The sequence below is a fragment of the Felis catus genome, chromosome X (genome assembly GCF_018350175.1).
Source record: "Felis catus isolate Fca126 chromosome X, F.catus_Fca126_mat1.0, whole genome shotgun sequence".
Taxonomy (NCBI): Eukaryota; Metazoa; Chordata; class Mammalia; order Carnivora; family Felidae; genus Felis; species Felis catus.
Window position 1 is genome coordinate 41,033,360 of NC_058386.1, and position 19,702 is coordinate 41,053,061.

At 40.5% G+C, this 19,702-nt stretch overlaps 1 protein-coding gene across 1 annotated transcript in view; it reads left to right on the forward strand.

The window, feature by feature from the left end:
- The window catches only part of RP2 (RP2 activator of ARL3 GTPase), a 50,729-nt gene that overhangs the window by 20,318 nt on the left and 10,709 nt on the right, over positions 1-19,702 (forward strand). The window contains exons 2-3 of the mRNA XM_004000440.6: positions 2,033-2,698; positions 8,274-8,388. Coding sequence (XP_004000489.3) covers positions 2,033-2,698; positions 8,274-8,388 — 781 coding nt within the window. The remainder of the gene's footprint in view (positions 1-2,032; positions 2,699-8,273; positions 8,389-19,702) is intronic.

Genomic DNA, 19,702 nt, shown 5'->3' on the forward strand with positions numbered 1-19,702 from the left:
CTTCCTCTTCGCTCCCAACCACCACTCTGCTTCCAGAACTTTCTGGATGACTGCAACAATCTTCAGATCCGTGCTCCACCTCCTTATTTCGATCAGAGTCATCTTTCCGAAATGTACATTTTCCTTACGTAAATCCTCCTGTGGCACCCTGTTGCCCACGGATGACTTCCAGGCTTTATAACATGGCCCCTGCCTACCTCTCTAGCTTCATCTGCTAGCCTTCTAGTATCACAGCTAAACACCAAACCGCTTTCGGTTTTCCTCACGTTCTCTGTTGAGTTTTATTTTGTTCATTCTTTCACTTTTGCCTGGTGTGGGAAGGGAGGGTCCTTTACTCCCACCCCTTTTGTGGGGGTGAACTCCAGCTTGTGTACTCTGGCTTCGTATGTGAAGTCTTACACCCCTGCATCCCCCACCCCTGGAGTCCCTCCTCTATGTTTCCAGAATATTCTAGGCATCGTGCATTGCACAGCCAAGTTGTTTTTAAATCATCTGTTTAGGTGAGTGTTTACTTTTTTTTTTATGGGAAGTAACTAAACATCATACTCATGTTAGTGCCTAAAAGAATATCTAGCTCATTTTGGGTGTTGGTCAGATGTTGGCTGAATGACTGAAGATCTGGAAAGTTCAAGCACCTTTTCCAAATCATGTTGCTTATAGGTGACAGAATTAAGACTGGGAAACAAAGGGCCTCTTTTATTGTTTCATGCTACAGACGAGTACTCCTTCTAGCGCGTAATGTAAAACTGAAAAAGTACATTTATTGTGCAATACCGAATAAATCACTTTAAGCTAGTTTGGTAACAATCAAGAAGATTAAGTTAACCTTTGTGAATAATCCAATTTTTGCCTACTGTAAGGGAGTCTATTTCTGGCACATGAACAGTTTTGGCGTGAAATCTAATATTTGCAAAGAGGTAAAATAGTGCAAGTAGACTCAAAAGGAATTTGGAAAAATCAAAGTGACCTTTTTGTGACTCTACTTTGAGCGGTCAGTTAGAACTTTAAAATATGTAACGTGACGGATTCCAGGCGTACTGTTTAAAACGTGATGTGAGCTTTAGTTTAGAATATGTAAAAGATGGGAATGGTGGCATTTGAAGAATTACACTGTAGGAAAAGCTCAAGATATGTTTGAATCACATTTACAGATGCAAGTTATGACATAGAGTGATTCTTGTGCCTTCAGGTTCTTCCAGTTTCTGTAGCGTATTGCAGAAATCAGTCGGGGTTTAGAAACTAAGACCCATCCATCAGTTTATTGAAGGATAGAGAAATATATTTCAATCTGGGCCTATCTCCAATTTCAGAAGTTTTTAGAGAAGCAGAAGCTGTTTCAAATTTCCACTTGTGGAATTTGAGAAGCAAAAACAAATGAATAAAGAAAAAAAAAAGAGACCAACAAAAACCCAGCCTCTTAAATATGGAGAACAAACCGGAAGCTGCCAGAGGGGAGTTGGGGGGGGGGGATGGGTGAAATAGATAAAGGGGATGAAGAGCACATTTATCCTGATATAATGTATAGAATTGTCGAATCATATTGTACACCTGAAACTAATATGATGCTATGTGTTAACTATACTTGAATTAAAAAAATAAAAACCAAAAAAGTGAAGCATCAGAAACAGAAAAAGGGTCAGAGCTGAAATATCCCTTAATAACATCCAAAGTGCTGTGTGTAGTAGGATTTCCCCAATCGTTTCCAAAAGGTATTGTTACAGTTAGTATGTTGAAACAGGATCCAAACAGTGTCCCCACATTGGTTGGCTGATGTGTCCTTGAATCTTCCTTTATCATGGTCTCCTCTCCCTTCTGCCCCCCCCCCATTCCTTTTATTTATTGAAAAAAATAATTTGCGTTCTTCATTTTCTTACTATGTTGCAAAGTCGAGGAGAGTAGGAACTTAAGATTTTAGCACTTAAGAATTGTGCCTGGGATCCAGTAGACACTTGACTATCGGACTATAGTCTATCGGACTATTATTTGTCTGATGCTGTTGATAATACTCAAGGCCTGTGTTTTGTCCCTGCAGGTTGATCCAAAAGACTACATGTTCAGCGGACTGAAGGATGAAACAGTAGGTCGCTTGCCTGGCCAAGTGGCAGGACAACAGTTCCTCATTCAAGACTGTGAGAACTGTAACATCTATATTTTTGATCACTCGGCTACAATCACTATCGATGACTGTGCTAACTGCGTGATTTTCCTGGGACCTGTGAAAGGCAGCGTGTTTTTCCGGAATTGCAGAGATTGCAAATGCACGTTAGCCTGCCAGCAGTTCCGTGTGAGGGACTGTAGGAAGCTGGAAGTCTTTCTGTGCTGTGCCACTCAGCCCATCATTGAGTCTTCCACAAACATCAGGTTTGGCTGTTTCCAGTGGTACTACCCTGAGCTAGCGTTCCAGTTCAAAGACGCAGGGCTAAGTATCTTCAACAACACCTGGAGCAACATTCATGACTTCACGCCTGTGTCAGGAGAACTCAACTGGAGCCTTCTTCCAGAAGGTGCCGTGGTTCAAGACCATGTTCCTCTCCCTGCCACCGAAGAGCTCAAAGCTGTCCGCATTTCCACAGAAGCCAACAGAAGTATCGTTCCAGTGTCTCGAGGTCAGAGGCCGAAGAGCAGTGATGAATCCTGCTTGGTGGTATTATTTGCTGGCGATTATACAATCGCAAATGCCAGAAAACTAATTGATGAGGTAAGGAGAGAGACCAGAGAAACAGACACACACCTAGGTAGAAGCACACCACTTTCTGGAGAACTTTCTTTTCAAATTGGCTGGTAGAAATACAGGCAGTCCTTGGGGCACCTGAGTGGCTTAGTCAGTTGGGTGTCCGACTTCGGCTCAGGAACTCGAACTTCGGGAGTTGGAGCCCCGCATCGGGCTCGCTGCTGTCAGCGCAGAGCCCGCTTCAGATCCTCTCTCTCCCTCTCTCTGCCCTGCCTCCACTTACTTGCCCTGAAAAATAGATAAAACGTTTAAAAAAAAGAGAAATACAGACAGCTCTTAAGTTATAGTCCTCTGGGCCTCAAAATACTTTCCCAAAGAAACTTTTAAAAATACAGTCCAATTCAGTAAGCATTTATTAAGCACTTACTGTGTGAAGAGTTACTCTGTTACCGTATTTCATTGATTATAGGATGCACATTTGTTTTCCACGTTTTTGCTTATCTGAAATGCATCTTGCAATCGACGGCAACTTAAAGCTGATGAAATATGGCATGTGCCGGAGATGGAGATACATAGGCGAAATTCTCTGCCCCCAGAGAACTTCCATTCTTTATAATAAATGATTGCCGTGGAAGCTTACAAAGGTAGTACTGCAGAGTAAAGCCTGGCCTCATTTATTAGGAGTTTGGCTAGGGAAGGTAGGAAAGACATTTCAGAGTACAGCTTTTGGCCCCTGACGTGACTGGGGGAACGAGCCCCACACCACTCGCCTTTTCCCTGTTGCTATGTGAAGGGGCAGCTGGTGTGTCAGAACGAGGGTGGGGGCTGGGATAGCAGCTTGTGGGCTCAGGATCAGGGACTTGGTGAATTTGGGACTAGAGAGGAGTTCTATCGGGAGCGGCTCCCACTTGCAGAATACCTGGGGACGGAGAGATGAGGGGCTCCAGGAAGCAGCAGTTCCTGCGTTGGCGGGTGCTCCAGTGGGGAGACAGCAGAAGGCTGTATTAATTATCCAGTAATCAGGTATCCTTCAGAAGGAGTCTTTGAATTTAAAAATCAGACTTCCAGAAATGAAGCGGCGAATGGAAAACTTACCAAGTCTCTTTTTGATTGGATTTTTAAAAATATTTATTTATTTTTGGGAGAGTGTAAGCAGGGGAGGGGCAGAGAGAGGGGGACAGGGAATCCGAAGTGGGGTCTGCACTGACAGGCTGACAGCAGTGAGCCCGATGTGGGGCTCGAACCCATGAACCGTGAGATCATGACGTGAGCCGAAGTCGGATGCTCAACTGACTGAGCTACCCGGGCACCCCATGGATTTTCTAGAAATTGTAACAGTTCTGTCGAAAGGAAGATTATAAGAGAAAAAAGCCCCACCAAAGATGACCTCCTCTCTGTGGCTACACATCCTACAGTGTAGAAAACCCGTGTCTGAAATCCATAAAGCATATCTGAAATCTAGTTTTCAAAACAACAGAAGCCAAAGTGCACATTTAAGACTGTGGTATTTTCTTTTTTGTTCATGCCAATCTGATAAAAACATGCTGTGAATCTGGTAAGATATAGAAAAGTACTTCTGGCCTTCAAGCTATCTAGTCACATATGTTAATCCAACATCTGAGAAGTCAGTATTTGCTTTATCCTGTATGGTGATTTTTTTAAAAAAAATCTACATACAGTTTGCAGAAGATATCATTATTCAGGTTAAACTCCTTTTTGGTGGGTAACAAGGAGTGGATAGCACACTTATTTTTTAAAAAGCCATCACAACAAACACCGTCTTTCCTCATGAGTCATCATATGTTCTTTACCTTTTCACTTGCGGTATCTGATGTGTGAAATGACAGTGTCGTGTGCACTTGAAAACAACACGACCAGGAAGAATGATGTTCTTTAGATGTCCTTCTGGATTACAGAAGAGTTTGAAACAAAAACGCAACAACAGCAATAATAATGGCTAACACTTAGGTAGTGTTCACCATATGCCAGGCATCTTTATAAGGGGTTTAAATGAAGTAACTCACTTGACTTAGAGTAATCTATGAAATAGGTGCCGTTTATTTCCCTTTTTGCAGATAAGGAAAACGAGCCACAGAGAGGGTAAGTACCTGGCAAAAGGCCCCTCAGCCAGGAAACAGCAAGAGCCATGATTTAAATCCAGGCAGCCTGGCTTTGTAGACCACAGTCTCAGCCCTTAAGTCCGATGCTACTCTGCTGCCTCAGCAGTAGAGGAGAGTTGACAGGTGCCTGGTGGAGCAGGAATGTGAGGGAAGTACGGGGAGTCAAGGCAGATACCACCCTTCAGCCTAGAAGGAAAATCCCTGGGACTTTCGGGTTGGACTTACCCTCTCTAATTCTGAAAGCACAGAATTGGGGACTAAAAAGAACAAAACAAAGAAGACACCGAGTACATGTGAAGAGGGTATCAAAACATGCTAAAAGATCACCAATTTACATGTTAAGAGAGAGATTACATATTTATTTTATTTATTTATTTATTTATTTATTTATTTATTTATTTATTTATTTTAATTTTTTAATGTTTATTATTTTGGGGAGAGACAGAGACAGAGAGAGCAAGCAGGGAAGGGTCAGAGAGAGAGGGAGACACAGAATCGGAAGCAGGCTCCAGGCTCTGAGCCGTCAGCACAGAGCCCGACACGGGGCTCGAACTCACAGACCGCAAGATCATGACCTGAGCTGAAGCCAGCCACCCAACCGACCGAACCACCCAGGCACCCCCTTTTTTTAAAAAAAAATTCTTTTCAGTGTTTATTTTTTTTTCAACGTTTTTTATTTATTTTTGGGACAGAGAGAGACAGAGCATGAACAGGGGAGGGGCAGAGAGAGAGGGAGACACAGAATCGGAAACAGGCTCCAGGCTCCGAGCCATCAGCCCAGAGCCTGACGCGGGGCTCGAACTCACGGACCGCGAGATCGTGACCTGGCTGAAGTCGGACGCTTAACCGACAGCGCCACCCAGGCGCCCCCCAGTGTTTATTTTTGAGAGAGCGAGAGAGAGACAGAACATGAGCAGGGGAGGGGCAGAGAGAGGGAAAGGGAGAGGGAGACACAGAATCTGAAGCAGACTCCAGGCTCCAAGCTGCCAGCCCAGAGCCTGACGTGGGGCTCGAACCTGAGAACTGTGAGATCATGACCTGAACCGAAGTCGGTCGCTCAACCGACTGAGCCACCCAGGCCCTCTGAGAGATTACATTTTTTTTTTTCAATGAAGCTCGATTTCCCAGGAAAATATGTGTAGGAGCTACTTAATTCTGAGATGGAAAAAACAAGCAAACAACCCTTGAGTCTTTCTCATACCATAACCTAAATACCTTAAGACAGCCTCAACTGGAACTGTGATTGCTGATTCTGGTTGGTTATGTTCAACCCTAGGACCAGCACAGAATTTTGATTCACATTATTTTTATAAATTGAATGTGTCCTAGGAGTTTTTTTTAATCTAGGAAGTCCAGAGAAGCTGGATAAAGCAGAAAACACATTCCAGAGTGAATCAAGAGAAGTTACTGGGCCTCAATTTTCTCACCTAAAAAGTCAGATTTCTTGCTTCCTCTTGGCTACATCACAGATACGCACAGGACAAACTAATGTAAAAGTGGTCTGAAATGTTGGGAAGTAACGTATTGCATAATTTAAAGTTGGGTAGTTAAGCCCTATTTTCAAGTCTTTAAGAGTAGAAGAGTTTCCATGAAAAAGGAGTCTCTGGATATCTGCAGTGAGATATGGAAATAGATCAAGTTTCATAATCCCTTATTTGTTTTTAGGTAACAGTATTTTGAGTTAATCATCTTTTGTCAGTTTATGTGTCTGAGTATGAAATGAGAGGTAGAGGTAGTGAGCTCTCTAGAAAATTAGAAACAGAGGTAGGATTATTCCTGCTATTTTAAGTAACTTTGCAGTCATCACCTGGCAGTGATGCCCATGCGCTTTTCTGCTACTTTTTTTATGTATGTTTTTTTTTTTTCTGAGGCAGCATTGAAGGCTCTCCAAAAGGATTTGAGTTTGAATCCAATTTGATGGAATAGTATGGAATAACGTAGCCATAGGGTGAAATATGATGAGCCATTAAAACTGACTTTATAGTGGAATAGCTGGGAAGTATTCACAGTCAAGTAAGGGAAGATTTGTAGAATATCATATAAGTATCTGAATTATTATTATTATTCTTATTTTTTTTAGAGATCTCAGTCCGGGAAGTTATATATACTAAAATGTTAGCAGTTGTGGTTATTCTTAGGAAGTGGATTCAGAGCAGGACTTTCTTCTCTTTTTTGCAGTTATATGGGTTTTGCAATGAACAGGTGTTATTTCTGTAATGGGGGGAAAACGAACACTGGGAGGATAAAAGGAAGTATACCTGTATGGCAGGGGCATCTTTGAGTGATAGCACCTTGGTTCATATTTGTTTCTATTTTTTATTTTTCAAGTGTTCTGTATTGAGCATACATGTTACTTAAAATTTTTTTTAATGTTTATTTTTGAGGGGGGGGGAGGGGCAGAGACAGAGGGAGACACAGAACCCGAAGCAGGCTCCAGGCTCCGAGCGGTCAGCACGGAGCCGGACGCGGGGCTCAAACCCATGAACCGCAAGATCATGACCTGAGCTGAAGTTGGATGCTTAACCGACTGAGCCACCCAGGCACCCCCATGCATGCTACTTTTATACTTAAAAATCTAAGAGACTTTGCTAAAAAAACTAAGTGGTTGAATTCTGTGCAATTTTTTAAAACTACTTTAATAGTTATTTTAAAAATCAACGTGTACTTGTGGCTTCAGATCCTGTGTCTCCCTCCCTCTCCTTCCTTGCTCACGCTCTGTCTCTCAAAAATGAATAAACGTTAAAAAAAATCAACGTGTACTCATTGTACAGTATTGTAGCAATGAAGAAGAGTAGAAATAAACTTAAAAACCATCCATAATGTACTCTATCTTGAATAGTCTTTTTAGGAATAATCTTTAATTTATTTAGTCTATAAGCAGATTAACAGGGTTCGAATCACAGTTCTCTTTATAGCTGTGTGACCTTGGGTAAATTTCTTGGCCACTCTGTGCCTTAGTTTCCTCACCTGTAGAATGAGGGTAATAATAGCACCTACCACACGAGAGGATTAAATGTGTTACACATATATAAAGTGCATAAAATTGCCTGGCACACAGTAAGTGCTCCATAAATGTAGTCTATTATTATTGTGCTATACTGTATACATCTGTATCATGCTTTTCAAAATTATTACTTAAGCTCTTCCCCCTTTTGTCGTATGTTAGATTTCATGAACTGTGCTATTTCATCATGTGATGAATGCACCCTAGTTTACTTACTTAACCATTCTCACTGGACGTTTGCATGTGTCACCAAACTCCTTACGCACCACACACTAATTCTTAACCAGAAACACCCATCTGGAAAAATCTTGCGTATGTGAGAACTTGTTAGAGCAAACACCCTGAATCAGAGTGCTGATTCAAACAAACATCAGCATGCTGTGTCACGGTTTTATGTCGAAAAATGCTAGAATAGGAAAATACTGTTTTAATCTCAGAAGTTCATTTTAAAATCCAAACGAATCTTTATTTTCCACAGATGGTTGGTAAAGGATTCTTCCTAGTTCAAACCAAGGAAGTATCAATGAAAGCTGAAGATGCTCAGAGAGTTTTTGGGGAGAAAGCACCTGACTTCCTTCCTCTGCTGAGTAAAGGTACCTTCTGGATGATTGGTGTACTTGTGTGGTTATCCTCCTGATGCATGTTTAGAATTACTCTTGCCCTTAGCATTTCTCTTACATTGCCTTCTTTTTCTTGTTTATGTTTTTTTTCCTGTTACTATTCACAACTGGCAAAAATTTTGGGGCGCCTGGGTGACCCAGTCGGTTAAGCGTCCAACTTTGGCTCAGGCCATGATCTCGTAGTCCTTCGGTTCAAGCCCCACGTTGGGCTCTGTGCTGACAGCTCAGAACCTGGAGCCTGCTTTGGATTCTGTGTCTCCCCCTCACTCTCTCTCTCTGCCCCTCCCCTGCTCTCACTGTGTGTGTGTGTCTCTCTCTCAAACATAAACATTAAAAAAAAAAGTCAGAATTTCACATCATTCAAAAATCCCTGTGTAACTAACTAGAAATTAGGCAGTAGGTCTTTTCCCCCTATTCTGTCATGTTAGTACTTGAATGTCACATTTCATTATTATATATTTTGTTATTTCTAATTCTTATTGTATTGTACTACAGTGAGTGACTGTTTTGTTCTCCCTGTACAGAGTTACAAAGCACTTTATAAGGATTCTTTCTGCTTTAGTGTGCTTTGACCCTACTGGAAAGGAAATAAGAAATATAAACAAAATGGTATACTATTTTATGTATTTAATATGATTAACTTTCCATGCATAATTAGGATTGTTTTCCCCAGTGGACAAATGCCACCAATAAATTTCAGATACTGAAAACATGTCTGCAAACAGAGGAACTGGAATTTGTGTGCCCTCCTGAAGGGTTATATCTGCCTACATGTATTTGAAGGTATACCGATTCTAAAGGACAGAGTTCTGTTTGTCCGTCAGAGCAGGGACATGGTTTGCTCAAGATTCATCAGGCTTTTCTTGACTGGCTGGAGCCAATATGTGTAGTAATATGCCGTGCTGATGGAATATACCCTAAAAAGATGGCATGTCTGCATTTACATGCTTTTTATATATAAATTGTAATAACCGTGAAACCTATATGAAAATGTTGGAGGATTGTTGGGAGAATTTTAATAGCTAATGCTGGGTATGACTCAGCCATTAATACAGTACTTCATACACCTTTGTGGTTATTGTGGCAATATGAAGGATTTGCTCTAACCCAGTGCCTGCATCTACTATAGAGTATATATATCAGAAATTATGACCTGGCTCCTTTTTTTTTTTTAAGTATAATTAACATACAGTGTTATGTTAGTTTCAAGTGTACAGCATAACGATTCAACAATTCTGTATATTTCTCAGTGCTCATCATGATAAGTGTACTCTTAATCTCCTTTATCTATTTCACTCCTTTCCCCACTCCCCCTCCCCTTTGGCAACCACCAGTGTTCTGTATTTAAGAGGCTGGGGTGTTTTTTTTTGTCTTTTTTCTCTTTGTTTTCTTAAATGCCACATATAAGTAAAATCATAGGGTAGTTATCTTTCTCTGGCTGACTTATTTCACTTAGTATTATACCCTCTAGCTCCATCCATGTTGCAAATGGCAAGATTTCATTCTTTTTATGGTTGAGTAGTATTCCATGTTATATATGCGTATGTATGCATACACACACACACACACACACACACACACACACACCCCACATCTCCTTTATTCATGCATCTATTGATGGACACTTGGGCCGCTTCCATAATTTGGCTGTTATAAATAATGTATACATGGAGGTGTATGTATGAATTATAGGGTTTTTGTGTTTTTTGGGTAAACACTCAGAAGCGCAGTTACTGGATCATAGGGAAGTCTGTTTTTAACTTTTTGAGGAACCTCCATATGGTCTACCTCAGTGGCTATACCAGTTTGCTTTCCACCAACAGTGCCTGAAGGTTCCTTTTTCCCCACATCCTCACCAATGCTTGTTATTTCTTGTGCTTTCGATTTTAGCCATTCTGACAGGTGTAAGGTGATATCTCATTGTGGTTTTAATTTGCATTTTCCTGATGATCAGTGATATTGAGCATCTTTTCATGTGTCTGTTGGTCATCTGTATGTCCTCTTTGGAAAAATGTCTGTTCAGGTCCTCTGTCCATTTTTAATTGGGTTATTTCACTTTTTGCTGTTGAGTTGCATAGGAACTTTATATATTTTGGATATTAGCCCCTTATCAGATATTCATCTGCAAATATCTCCTCTCATTCAGTAGGCTGCCTTTTTATTTTGTTGCTTTTGTTTTTCTTGCCTGAGGAAACATACCTAGAAAAATGTTTCTATGGCTGATGTCAAAGAAATGACTGCCTATGTCTTCTACTAGTTTTATGGTTTCAGGTCTCACATTTAGGTCTTTAATCCACTTTGAGTTTATTTTTGTGTATGGTGTAAGAAAGTGGTCCAGTTTCTGGGGCACCTGGGTGGCTCAGTCGGTTAAGCATCCAACTTCGGCTCAGGTCATGATCTCACAGTTTGTGAGTTCGAGCCCCGCATCTGGTTCTGTGCTGACAGCTTAGAGCCTGGAGCCTGCTTCAAATTCTGTGTCTCCCTCTCTCTCTCTGCTTCTCCCCTGCTCATGCTCTGTCTCTCTCTCTCTCCTTCAAAAATAAATAAAAACATTTCAAAAAAAATTTTAAAAAAAGAAAGTGGTCCAGTTTCATTCTTTTGCATGTAGCTGTCCGCTTTTCCCAACACTATTTGTTGAAGAGACTGTCTTTTCCCCATTGTATATTCTTGCTTTTTTTGTCATAGATTAATTGACTATATAAGCATGGGTTTATTTCTGGACTCTATTCTATTCCATTGACCTGTGTGTCTATTTTTGTGCCAGTACCATACTGTTTTGATTATCTATAGCTTTGTAGTATATGTTGAAATCTGAGATTGAGATACCTCCAGCTGTATTCACCTTTTTCTTTTTTTCTAAGTTTTATTTATTTAAGTCATCTCTACACCCCACGTGGGGCTTGAACTCATGACCCCAAGATCAAGAGTCGCATGCTCCTCTGACTGAACCAGCTAGGAGCTCCTCTTCTTCTTTTTCAGGATTGCTTTGGCCATTCAGGGTCTTTTGTGGTTTCATACACATTTTAAGATGAATCTAGTTTCTGTGAAAAATGTTGTTAGTATTTAATAGGGATTGCATTAAATCTGTAGATTTCTTTGAGTAGTATGGACATTTTAACAATATTATATTGGTTATTCCAATTCATGAGCATGGCATATTTTTCCATTTCTTTGTTTCATCTTCAGTTTCTTTCATCGGTGTTTTATAGCTTTCAGAGTACAGATGTCCTAGTTCCTTTGATGCAACTGTTTTGACATGGGAGCATTCTGATGGAACCTTGAAAACAAGCCTTTAAACTCTCAGCAGGTTTCAGAAATTGAATCAGCAGGGGCACCTGGGTGGCTCAGTCTGTTGAGCATCTGACTTCAGCTTAGGTCATGATCTCATGGTTCGTGAGCTTGAGCCCCACATCAGGCCTGCTGCTGTCAGTGCAGAGCCTGCTTCGGATCCCGTCTCCTTCTCTCTCTGCCCCTCCCCTGCTCATGTTCACTCTTTCTCTGTCAAAAATAAATAAACATTTAAAAAAAGAAATTGAGCCAATAATAATTGTAATGGACATCCTAAAGTGTGAGATTAGGGATGAAGTGAGTATATGGGCAGGTCTACATTAACGATTTATGTGCTCATGAAATGTTAGTGGAGTGATTTAATAGAAATGCTCCAACCCCGAGGGTAATATTTGTGCTTAAGTAACACAACATTCCACATGGAAGAAATAAAAGGACTAAACAAAAGAACTAAAACCAATGGGCAGATGTTACAGGAATTTCAGCAATAAACATCATATAAATAACTTTTAAAACCAGAGATACCCATAGGAAGTACTCACAGTCTAATGAGGTCATGCCAGGTCACGGGAGTCAACTTAAATCCCTTTCCACTGGCCAAACTTGGTATAATTTGGGCATCACAAAGGATAATGAACGGAATTGATTTAACAACAGAAATCCATGTATCCTGGGGCGCCTGGGTGGCTCAGTCGGTTGAGCATCCAACGTTGGCTCAGGTCATGATCTCGCGGTTTGTGAGTTCGAGCCCACATCGGGCTCTGTGCGGACAGCTTGGAGCCTGGAGCCTGCTTCGGATTCTGTGTCTCCTCCTCTCTCTGCCCCTCCCCTGCTCATGCTCTATCTCTCCATCGCTCAATAATAAATAAACATTAAAAAAAAAAAAGAAATCCATGTATCCATAGTGATGACGAAAAAGGGAGGAGGAAATAAAAGGAAACCTCTTCTCCACTTTACAGAATACTATGAACTAATAAATGTAGAAGGAGTAATAAACTTTGGAAATCACCATCATCCAATCCCCAAGGTAATAATTAATTCAGATAAAGATTATCAGTGGGTGCTAAAACTGTTGGGGTAAAAGTTGCTAATAAATAGGATATTTATACATTCTCATTCAAAAGGGAAATGTATTATTACAGCAGAGATTTGGTAATCACTCCCATCAAACTTAGCATCACGGAGGGCAGGACAGCCTGACATTGTGTTTCTTCTGATGCGATGCAATAAGAAATTCACAGCATCACCTGTGATGAGCTCATCCCAAAAATAACTTGAATCCAATCAAGACTTAATTGCTAGTTTATCTGAAAGAACAGAAATCTAGGGACATGTTAAATGACACTATGAGAAAATAATGATTCAAATCTTAAAAAGACATTCTACAGGACAACTGGTTAGCACTCTTCAGATAATGTTCTGGGAAACAAAAATGATGGGGGACCATTGTGGATTAAAAGAAACATAACAACTAAATACAATGAATAAAACTTAATTGGAACTTGGATTGGGATGGGGTGAACTATAAAGCTATAAAAGACATCTTGGGGAAGCCTCAGGAAGTGTGGAGATAATATTATGGAATTACTGTTAGTATTCTTAAGTATGGTAATGATATTGTGGTCATGTGGGAGATTCGTGCTGAAGTGTCATGAAGTCCTGTCATCATGTCCACTCTTCAAATGGCTGCAAAACAAAAACAGCATGGGTGTAGTGTGTGAGAAAGCAAATGGGGCCAAATGTTAACATTTGATGGGTGTTAACATTTGAAGAGCAAATGGATGTTTTATATTATTCTTCCAACTTTTCTATATTGTTTGGAATTTTTCAAAATAAAATACTGGGGAAAAAATTTTGGCTGCCCAATATTGCATTGACTGATAGGGAACAGGGAGCAGGCTTGTCAGTGGAAATATTCCAGCAGGACTTGGGTGGATTGGGTCCTTATCTAAAAGTGACCATCAATCATCCTAAGGAGGGTTTCTCAACCTCAGCATTACTGACATTTTAGGACGGATAACTGGGTGGGGGGCTGTCCTGTGCATTATACGGTGTTTAACAGCCCCCCTGGCCTCTACCCCCCAGATGCCAGGAGCACACACCCCCAGTTGTGGCAACCAAAAATGTTTCTAGATATCGCCAAATGCCCCTCGGGGGGTAAAATCTCTCCCAGTTGCAAACCACTCTTCTGAGCCAAGGGCAAACTTTTTTTTTTCCAGAAAATTCACTTTTATTTCAAATACCTTGCACCTCAGAGTCTCTAAATCTTCCTCTCCAGTTAAAGCAGTTACTCACTTTTTTTTTTAATGTTTATTTATTTTGAGAGAGACAGTGAGCAAGCAAGCAGAGGAAGGGCAGGGAGAGGGAGAATCCCAAGCAGGCTCTGCACTGTCAGCGCAGAGTCCAACACTGGTCTCGAATTCATGAACCTGAGATCATGCCCTGAGCCGAAATCAAGAGTCGGATGCCTAACTGATTGAGCCAGCCAGGTGCCCCACAAATTATTTACTTTCAATCAATAAAGCTTTTTGACTGCTAATTGAGAAAATTCATTGTGTTTTCCATCTTGAAAATCTAAACCTGCCGAATCCTCAGAACCATCTAGGGTGCTTTTAAAAACATAAGAAAGACTGATTCGAAAATTTCTGAGACATACTCTTAGAATCTGCATTTTAAAAAGTTTCCCCGATGACTCTAATGATTAGTCAGACTTGGGTTCCTTTGTTTGAGAGGGTCATTCATTCATTCATTTATTCAATAAACGCAAGATGAAGTCTGAGAAGTAGTAAAAGAGTCCGATGATAGAGGGCCTTCTAGGCCATTGTAGGGACTTTGGCTCCTAGTCTGAACTGAGAAACTTCTAGCTGTGTTTTTGAAGTATAGTTCACATATAACACATTAGTTTCAGATGTACAACAATGATTCAGTATTTGTGTATATTGTGAAAGTATCATCACAATAAGTCTAGTTAATGTCTGTCACCGTACGCAGTTCCAAATTTTCTTTCTCATGATGAGGACTTTGATGGTCTACTCTCTTAGCAACTTTCCGATATGCAATACAGTATTATTAACTATAGTCACCATGCTTGGCATTATATCCCCATGACTTACATGTTTTATAAGTGGAAGTTTGTACCTTTTGAGCTCCTCACCCATTTGGCCCTCCCCTCACCCTACATCTCTCTGGCAACCACCACTCTGTTCTCTGTATCTATAAGTTCAGGGTTTTTTGTTTTTGTTTTTGTTTTTTTCAGATTCCACATATAAATGAGATCATACGGAGTTTGTCTTTCTCTGACTTCTTTCATGCGGCATTATGCTCTCAACGTCCATTTGTATTGTTGCAAATGGCGAGGCTTCCTTTTTGATGGTTGAGTAATATTCCACTGTGTATGTGTGTCTGTGTAAACATGCCACATTTTCTTTCTTCATTCATGGACATTAATGGTTGTTTCCATATCTTGGCTGTTGTAAATAATGCTGCAGTGATCATGAGAGTGCATGTATCTTTTCAGGTCAGTGTTTCCATTTTCTTCAGGCAAGTACCCAGAAGTAGAATTGCTGAATCACATGGTAGTTCTAGTTTTAATTTTTTGAGGAACCTCCATACTCCTTTACATAGTGGGATGCACCAATTTACATCCCTACCAAGAATGTCCAAGGGTTCCCTTTGTTCCACATCCTCACTCACATTTGGTTTTTTTTTTTTTTTTAATGTTTATTCTTGAGACAGAGACAGAGTGTGAACAGGGGTGGGGCAGAGAGAGAGGGAGACACAGAGTCCGAAACAGGCTCTAGGCTCTGCACTGTCAACACAGAGCCCAACGCGGGGCTCGAACCCACAAACTGTGAGATCATGACCTGAGCTGAAGTAGGACGCTTAACCAACTGAGCCACCCAGGCGCCCCTGTTGTTTCTTTTTGATGATAGCCATTCTAACAGGTGTGAGGTGATAAATTTCATCATGGTTTTGATTTTTCATTTCCCTAATGATTAGTGGTGTGGAGCACCTTTTCATGTTCTTGTCCATCTGTATGTCTTTTTTGGAAAAATGTCTATTCAAATCCTCTGCCCATTTTTTAATGATTGGTTTTTTTTTTTCCTATTGAGTTATATGAGTTCTTTATATACTTTGAATATTAACCCCCTATCAGATACAAGATTTACAAATATGTTCTCCCATTCAGCTTTTTTTTTTTTTTTTAAGTAAGCTCTAGGCCCGACATGGGGCTTGATCTCACAACGCCAAGATCAATACTTGAATGCTCGGGGTGCCTGGGTGGCTCAGTCGGTTGAGCATCCGACTTTGGCTCAGGTCATGATCTCACAGTTCACGAGTTCGAGCCCCACATCGGGCTCTGTGCTGACCGCTCAGAGCCTGGAGACTGCTTCAGATTCTGTGTTTCCGTCTCTCTCTCTCTCTCTCTCTCTCTCTCTCTCTCTCTCTCTCTGCCCCTCCCCTGCTCACACACTCTGTCTCTCTCTTTGTCAAAAATAAATTTAAAAAACATTTTAAATTTTTTTTTAAAAAATACTTGAATGCTCTACCGACTGAGCCAGCCATGCGCCCCTCAGCTGTGTTTTTAATAAACTTTTTATGTTGGAATAATTTAGTTTTACAGAAAAATTGCAAAGGTAGTACAGAGAGCTTCCATATGCCCTTTATCCCGATCCCCTAATGTTAGCATAACCGTGGTACATTTATCAAAACTAAGTAATTTACATTGGTAAAATACTATGAACTTAAACTGTAGTCTTTATTCAAATTTTACCAATTTTTTTCCAGTCATGTCCTTTTTCTGTTCCAGAATCCAGTCTAAGATCCCACATTGCATTTAGTTGTCATGTCTCCTTAGTCTCCTCTAATCTGTGGCGGTTTCTTTTAGTCTTCTTTGTGTTTCATGACCTTGAAATATTTTGACGGTACTGGTAAGTTGTTTTATAGAATGTGCCTCCATTTGGGTGTGACTGATGTTTCCTCTGCTTAGATTGAGGTTTGGGGGGAAGAGGTGAAGTGCCCTTCTCATCACATCACATCAGGGTGTACAGGATATCAACGTGATTTATCACTGGGGCATTGGCTGGCCTTAGTTCAGCCTTGGTTCTGCCGGGTTTCCCAAACACTGCAAAGTTCCTGCTTTTTCCTTTTCATACTTTGTTCTTTGGAAGTTGAGTCACTAAGACCAGCTTACGCTCAAGGCGAGGAGAATTAAACTACACCTCCTGGAGGTGATGGTATCTGCCTACATTGTTTGGAATTCTTCTCTAAGAAATATTTGTCCCTTCTCCCCCATTTATTTATTCAATCATCTATTTCTATCAGTAGGGAACATGAATATGTACTTTATTCTTTGGGTTATAATCCAGTACTATCAAATTATTCCAGTTTTAGCCATTGAAAGTTCTCTTAGGTTGGTTCCTCTGTCCTTTTGACATGCTATTGATTTGTTTATTTATACCTTATTATGCCGGATAAGACTTCCACTATCATGTTGTATAAAGTAGTGAGGAGAAGACATTCTTGTTCTGTTACTGGTCTCAAAGTGTTCAATCTCACCATGAAGAATGATGTTGGTTGTAGGATTCTCATCTATACCTTTTATTAGGCTAAGGGAGTTTCATTCTGTCCCTAGTTTGTTGAATTTTTATCAGGCACGGATGTTGAATTTCGTTGAATGGGGTTTTTTTTCTGTATTTATTGAGATAATATGTTTTTTTTATTATTTAGTCATTTAATCTGGTGAATGACTTTTGTTGATTTTGAATGTTGAGCCAGCCTTGTATTCTTGAGATGAACTCCCTTGATCGTGATAGATTGATTGTCTCTTTAATAAATTGCCAGTTTCAGTTTGCTAATATTTTATTGAAGATTTTTGCATCTTTGTTTATGAGGGACATTGGTCTGTAGTTTTCTTGTAATATCTTTGTCTGACTTTGATATTAGGGTAATGCCGGCCTCATAAAATGAGTTGGGATGTGTCCTTTCTCTTCTATGATCTTGAATAAATTTTGGAGAATTGGTATAATTTCTTCTTCTTTTTTAAGTTTATTTATTTTGAGAGACAGAGAGAGCAGAGGAGGGGCAGAGAGAGAGAGGGAGAGAGAAAATCCCAGGCAGGCTCCATGCTGTCAGTGTAGAGCCCGATGTGGGGCTTGAACTCACCAACCGTGAGATCATGACCTGAGCCGAAACCAAGAGTCGGATGCTTAAACTGGCTGAGCCACCCAGACGCCCCGGTATCATTTCTTCTTTAAATGTGTGATAGAATTCACCAGTGGAACCATCTGGGCCTGGAGATTTGGGGAGAAAGATTTTTAGAAAGTTTAATTTACTTATTAAATTATTTACTTATTAGTTTACTTACAGGGTACTTAGGGCTATATTTTTCTTTTTGAATGAATTTTGATAGTTTTTGTCCTTCAGGGAACTGTTTCATTTCAGAAATCTAAGTTATCAAATTTATGGACATAGAGTTGTTTATAGTATTTCTTTATTCTTATTAACATCTGTGGGATCAGTAGTGATGTCCCACTTATATTCCTGCTATTAGTAATTTGAGAAGAAGCAGTTCTTTGTTTCACTGATTTTTTTTTCTATTGCTCTTCCCTTTTCAATTTTATTGTTCTCTGCTCCACTAAGTATTATTTCCTTCCTTCACTTGTTTTATATTTGATTTGCTTCTCTTTCTCTAGTTTCTTAAGGTTTAAGCTTAGGTTATTGATTGTAGATAATTTCTTCTTTTCTAATACAGTTGATTCTCATTATTCACAGTAGTTATGTTGAGTCACTGTGAGCACTGAGGTAGTGAGTACTGCTCCTAGGAGAAATATGGGGTTAAGTTTCTATAAATCTCTGGTCACAACATTTTTGTCAGTCAACCCATACATAATCTTGTCATAAGTTTGTTTCTATCCAAAGACATCTTACTCAGTATATGTTATTGATTCGTTCACATCGAGCCAACAGCACTATATAACTCTTATCAAATGAAGCTTATCCAACAGGTATTTTCTCTGAAAGGCACATCACAGCCTTCCTAAGCTTAGGGACATTAGACAGCACTTTTGCACTACATCTGGGGGCCATTTTAAACAGCAGGATCACCAACAAGGCCCACAAAATGTGGGGCACCTGGGTGGCTCAGTCGGTTAAGTGTCCACTCTTGATTTCAGCTCAGGTCATGATCTCATGGTTCCTGGGATGGAGCCCTGCATTGGGATCTGCTCTGACAGTGTGGAGCCTGCTTGGGATTCTCTCTCTCCCTCTCCCTCTGCCTGTACCCCGCTCACATGCACACGTGCACGCTCTGTCTCTCTCTCTCAAAAATAAATTTAAAAAACTTTTAAAAATCTTATTAACCCCCCCCACACACACACACACACACAAAATGTGGAAAACATGGCACTGAAACTGTGAAAAGGACACTTGGTTACGGCGTGAGAGCTGAAACAAGAAAGCAGGGGATCGCTTTGTTCAGCTTCACATGGGAACGTGGGTGTCAGGCAGCTCAAAGCTCTTGCTGCTCTGTGTTTGTCTATGAATGACCATGAGAACACCGCAAGTATTCATTTGGGGGTTACAGATAAATTTTACCAAGTTGGCAAATGTGCACGTAAGGAATCTGTGAATAATGAGGATCAACTGTGTATGTATTCAGTGTTAAAAAGTTTCCTTTAAGCACTGCTTTAACTGCATCCTACAAATTTTGACATGTAGTTTTATGTAAGTCACGGCATACTCACTGTGTTTTATAAATCTGAGAATGTCTGTCTTTTTTAAGTTTATTTCTTTATTTTGAGAGAGAGAGAGAGAGAGAGAGAGAGAGAGCGAGCGAGTGAGCAGGGAAGGGGCAGAGAGAGAATGGGGGAGAGAGAATACCAAGCAGGCTTTGCGCGATGCCAGATGCAGGGCTTGAACTCACAAACAGTGAGCTCGCTGCAATCAGCCTGAGACTGTCAGCGCGGAGCCCGCTTCACATCCTTTGTCCTCCTCTCTC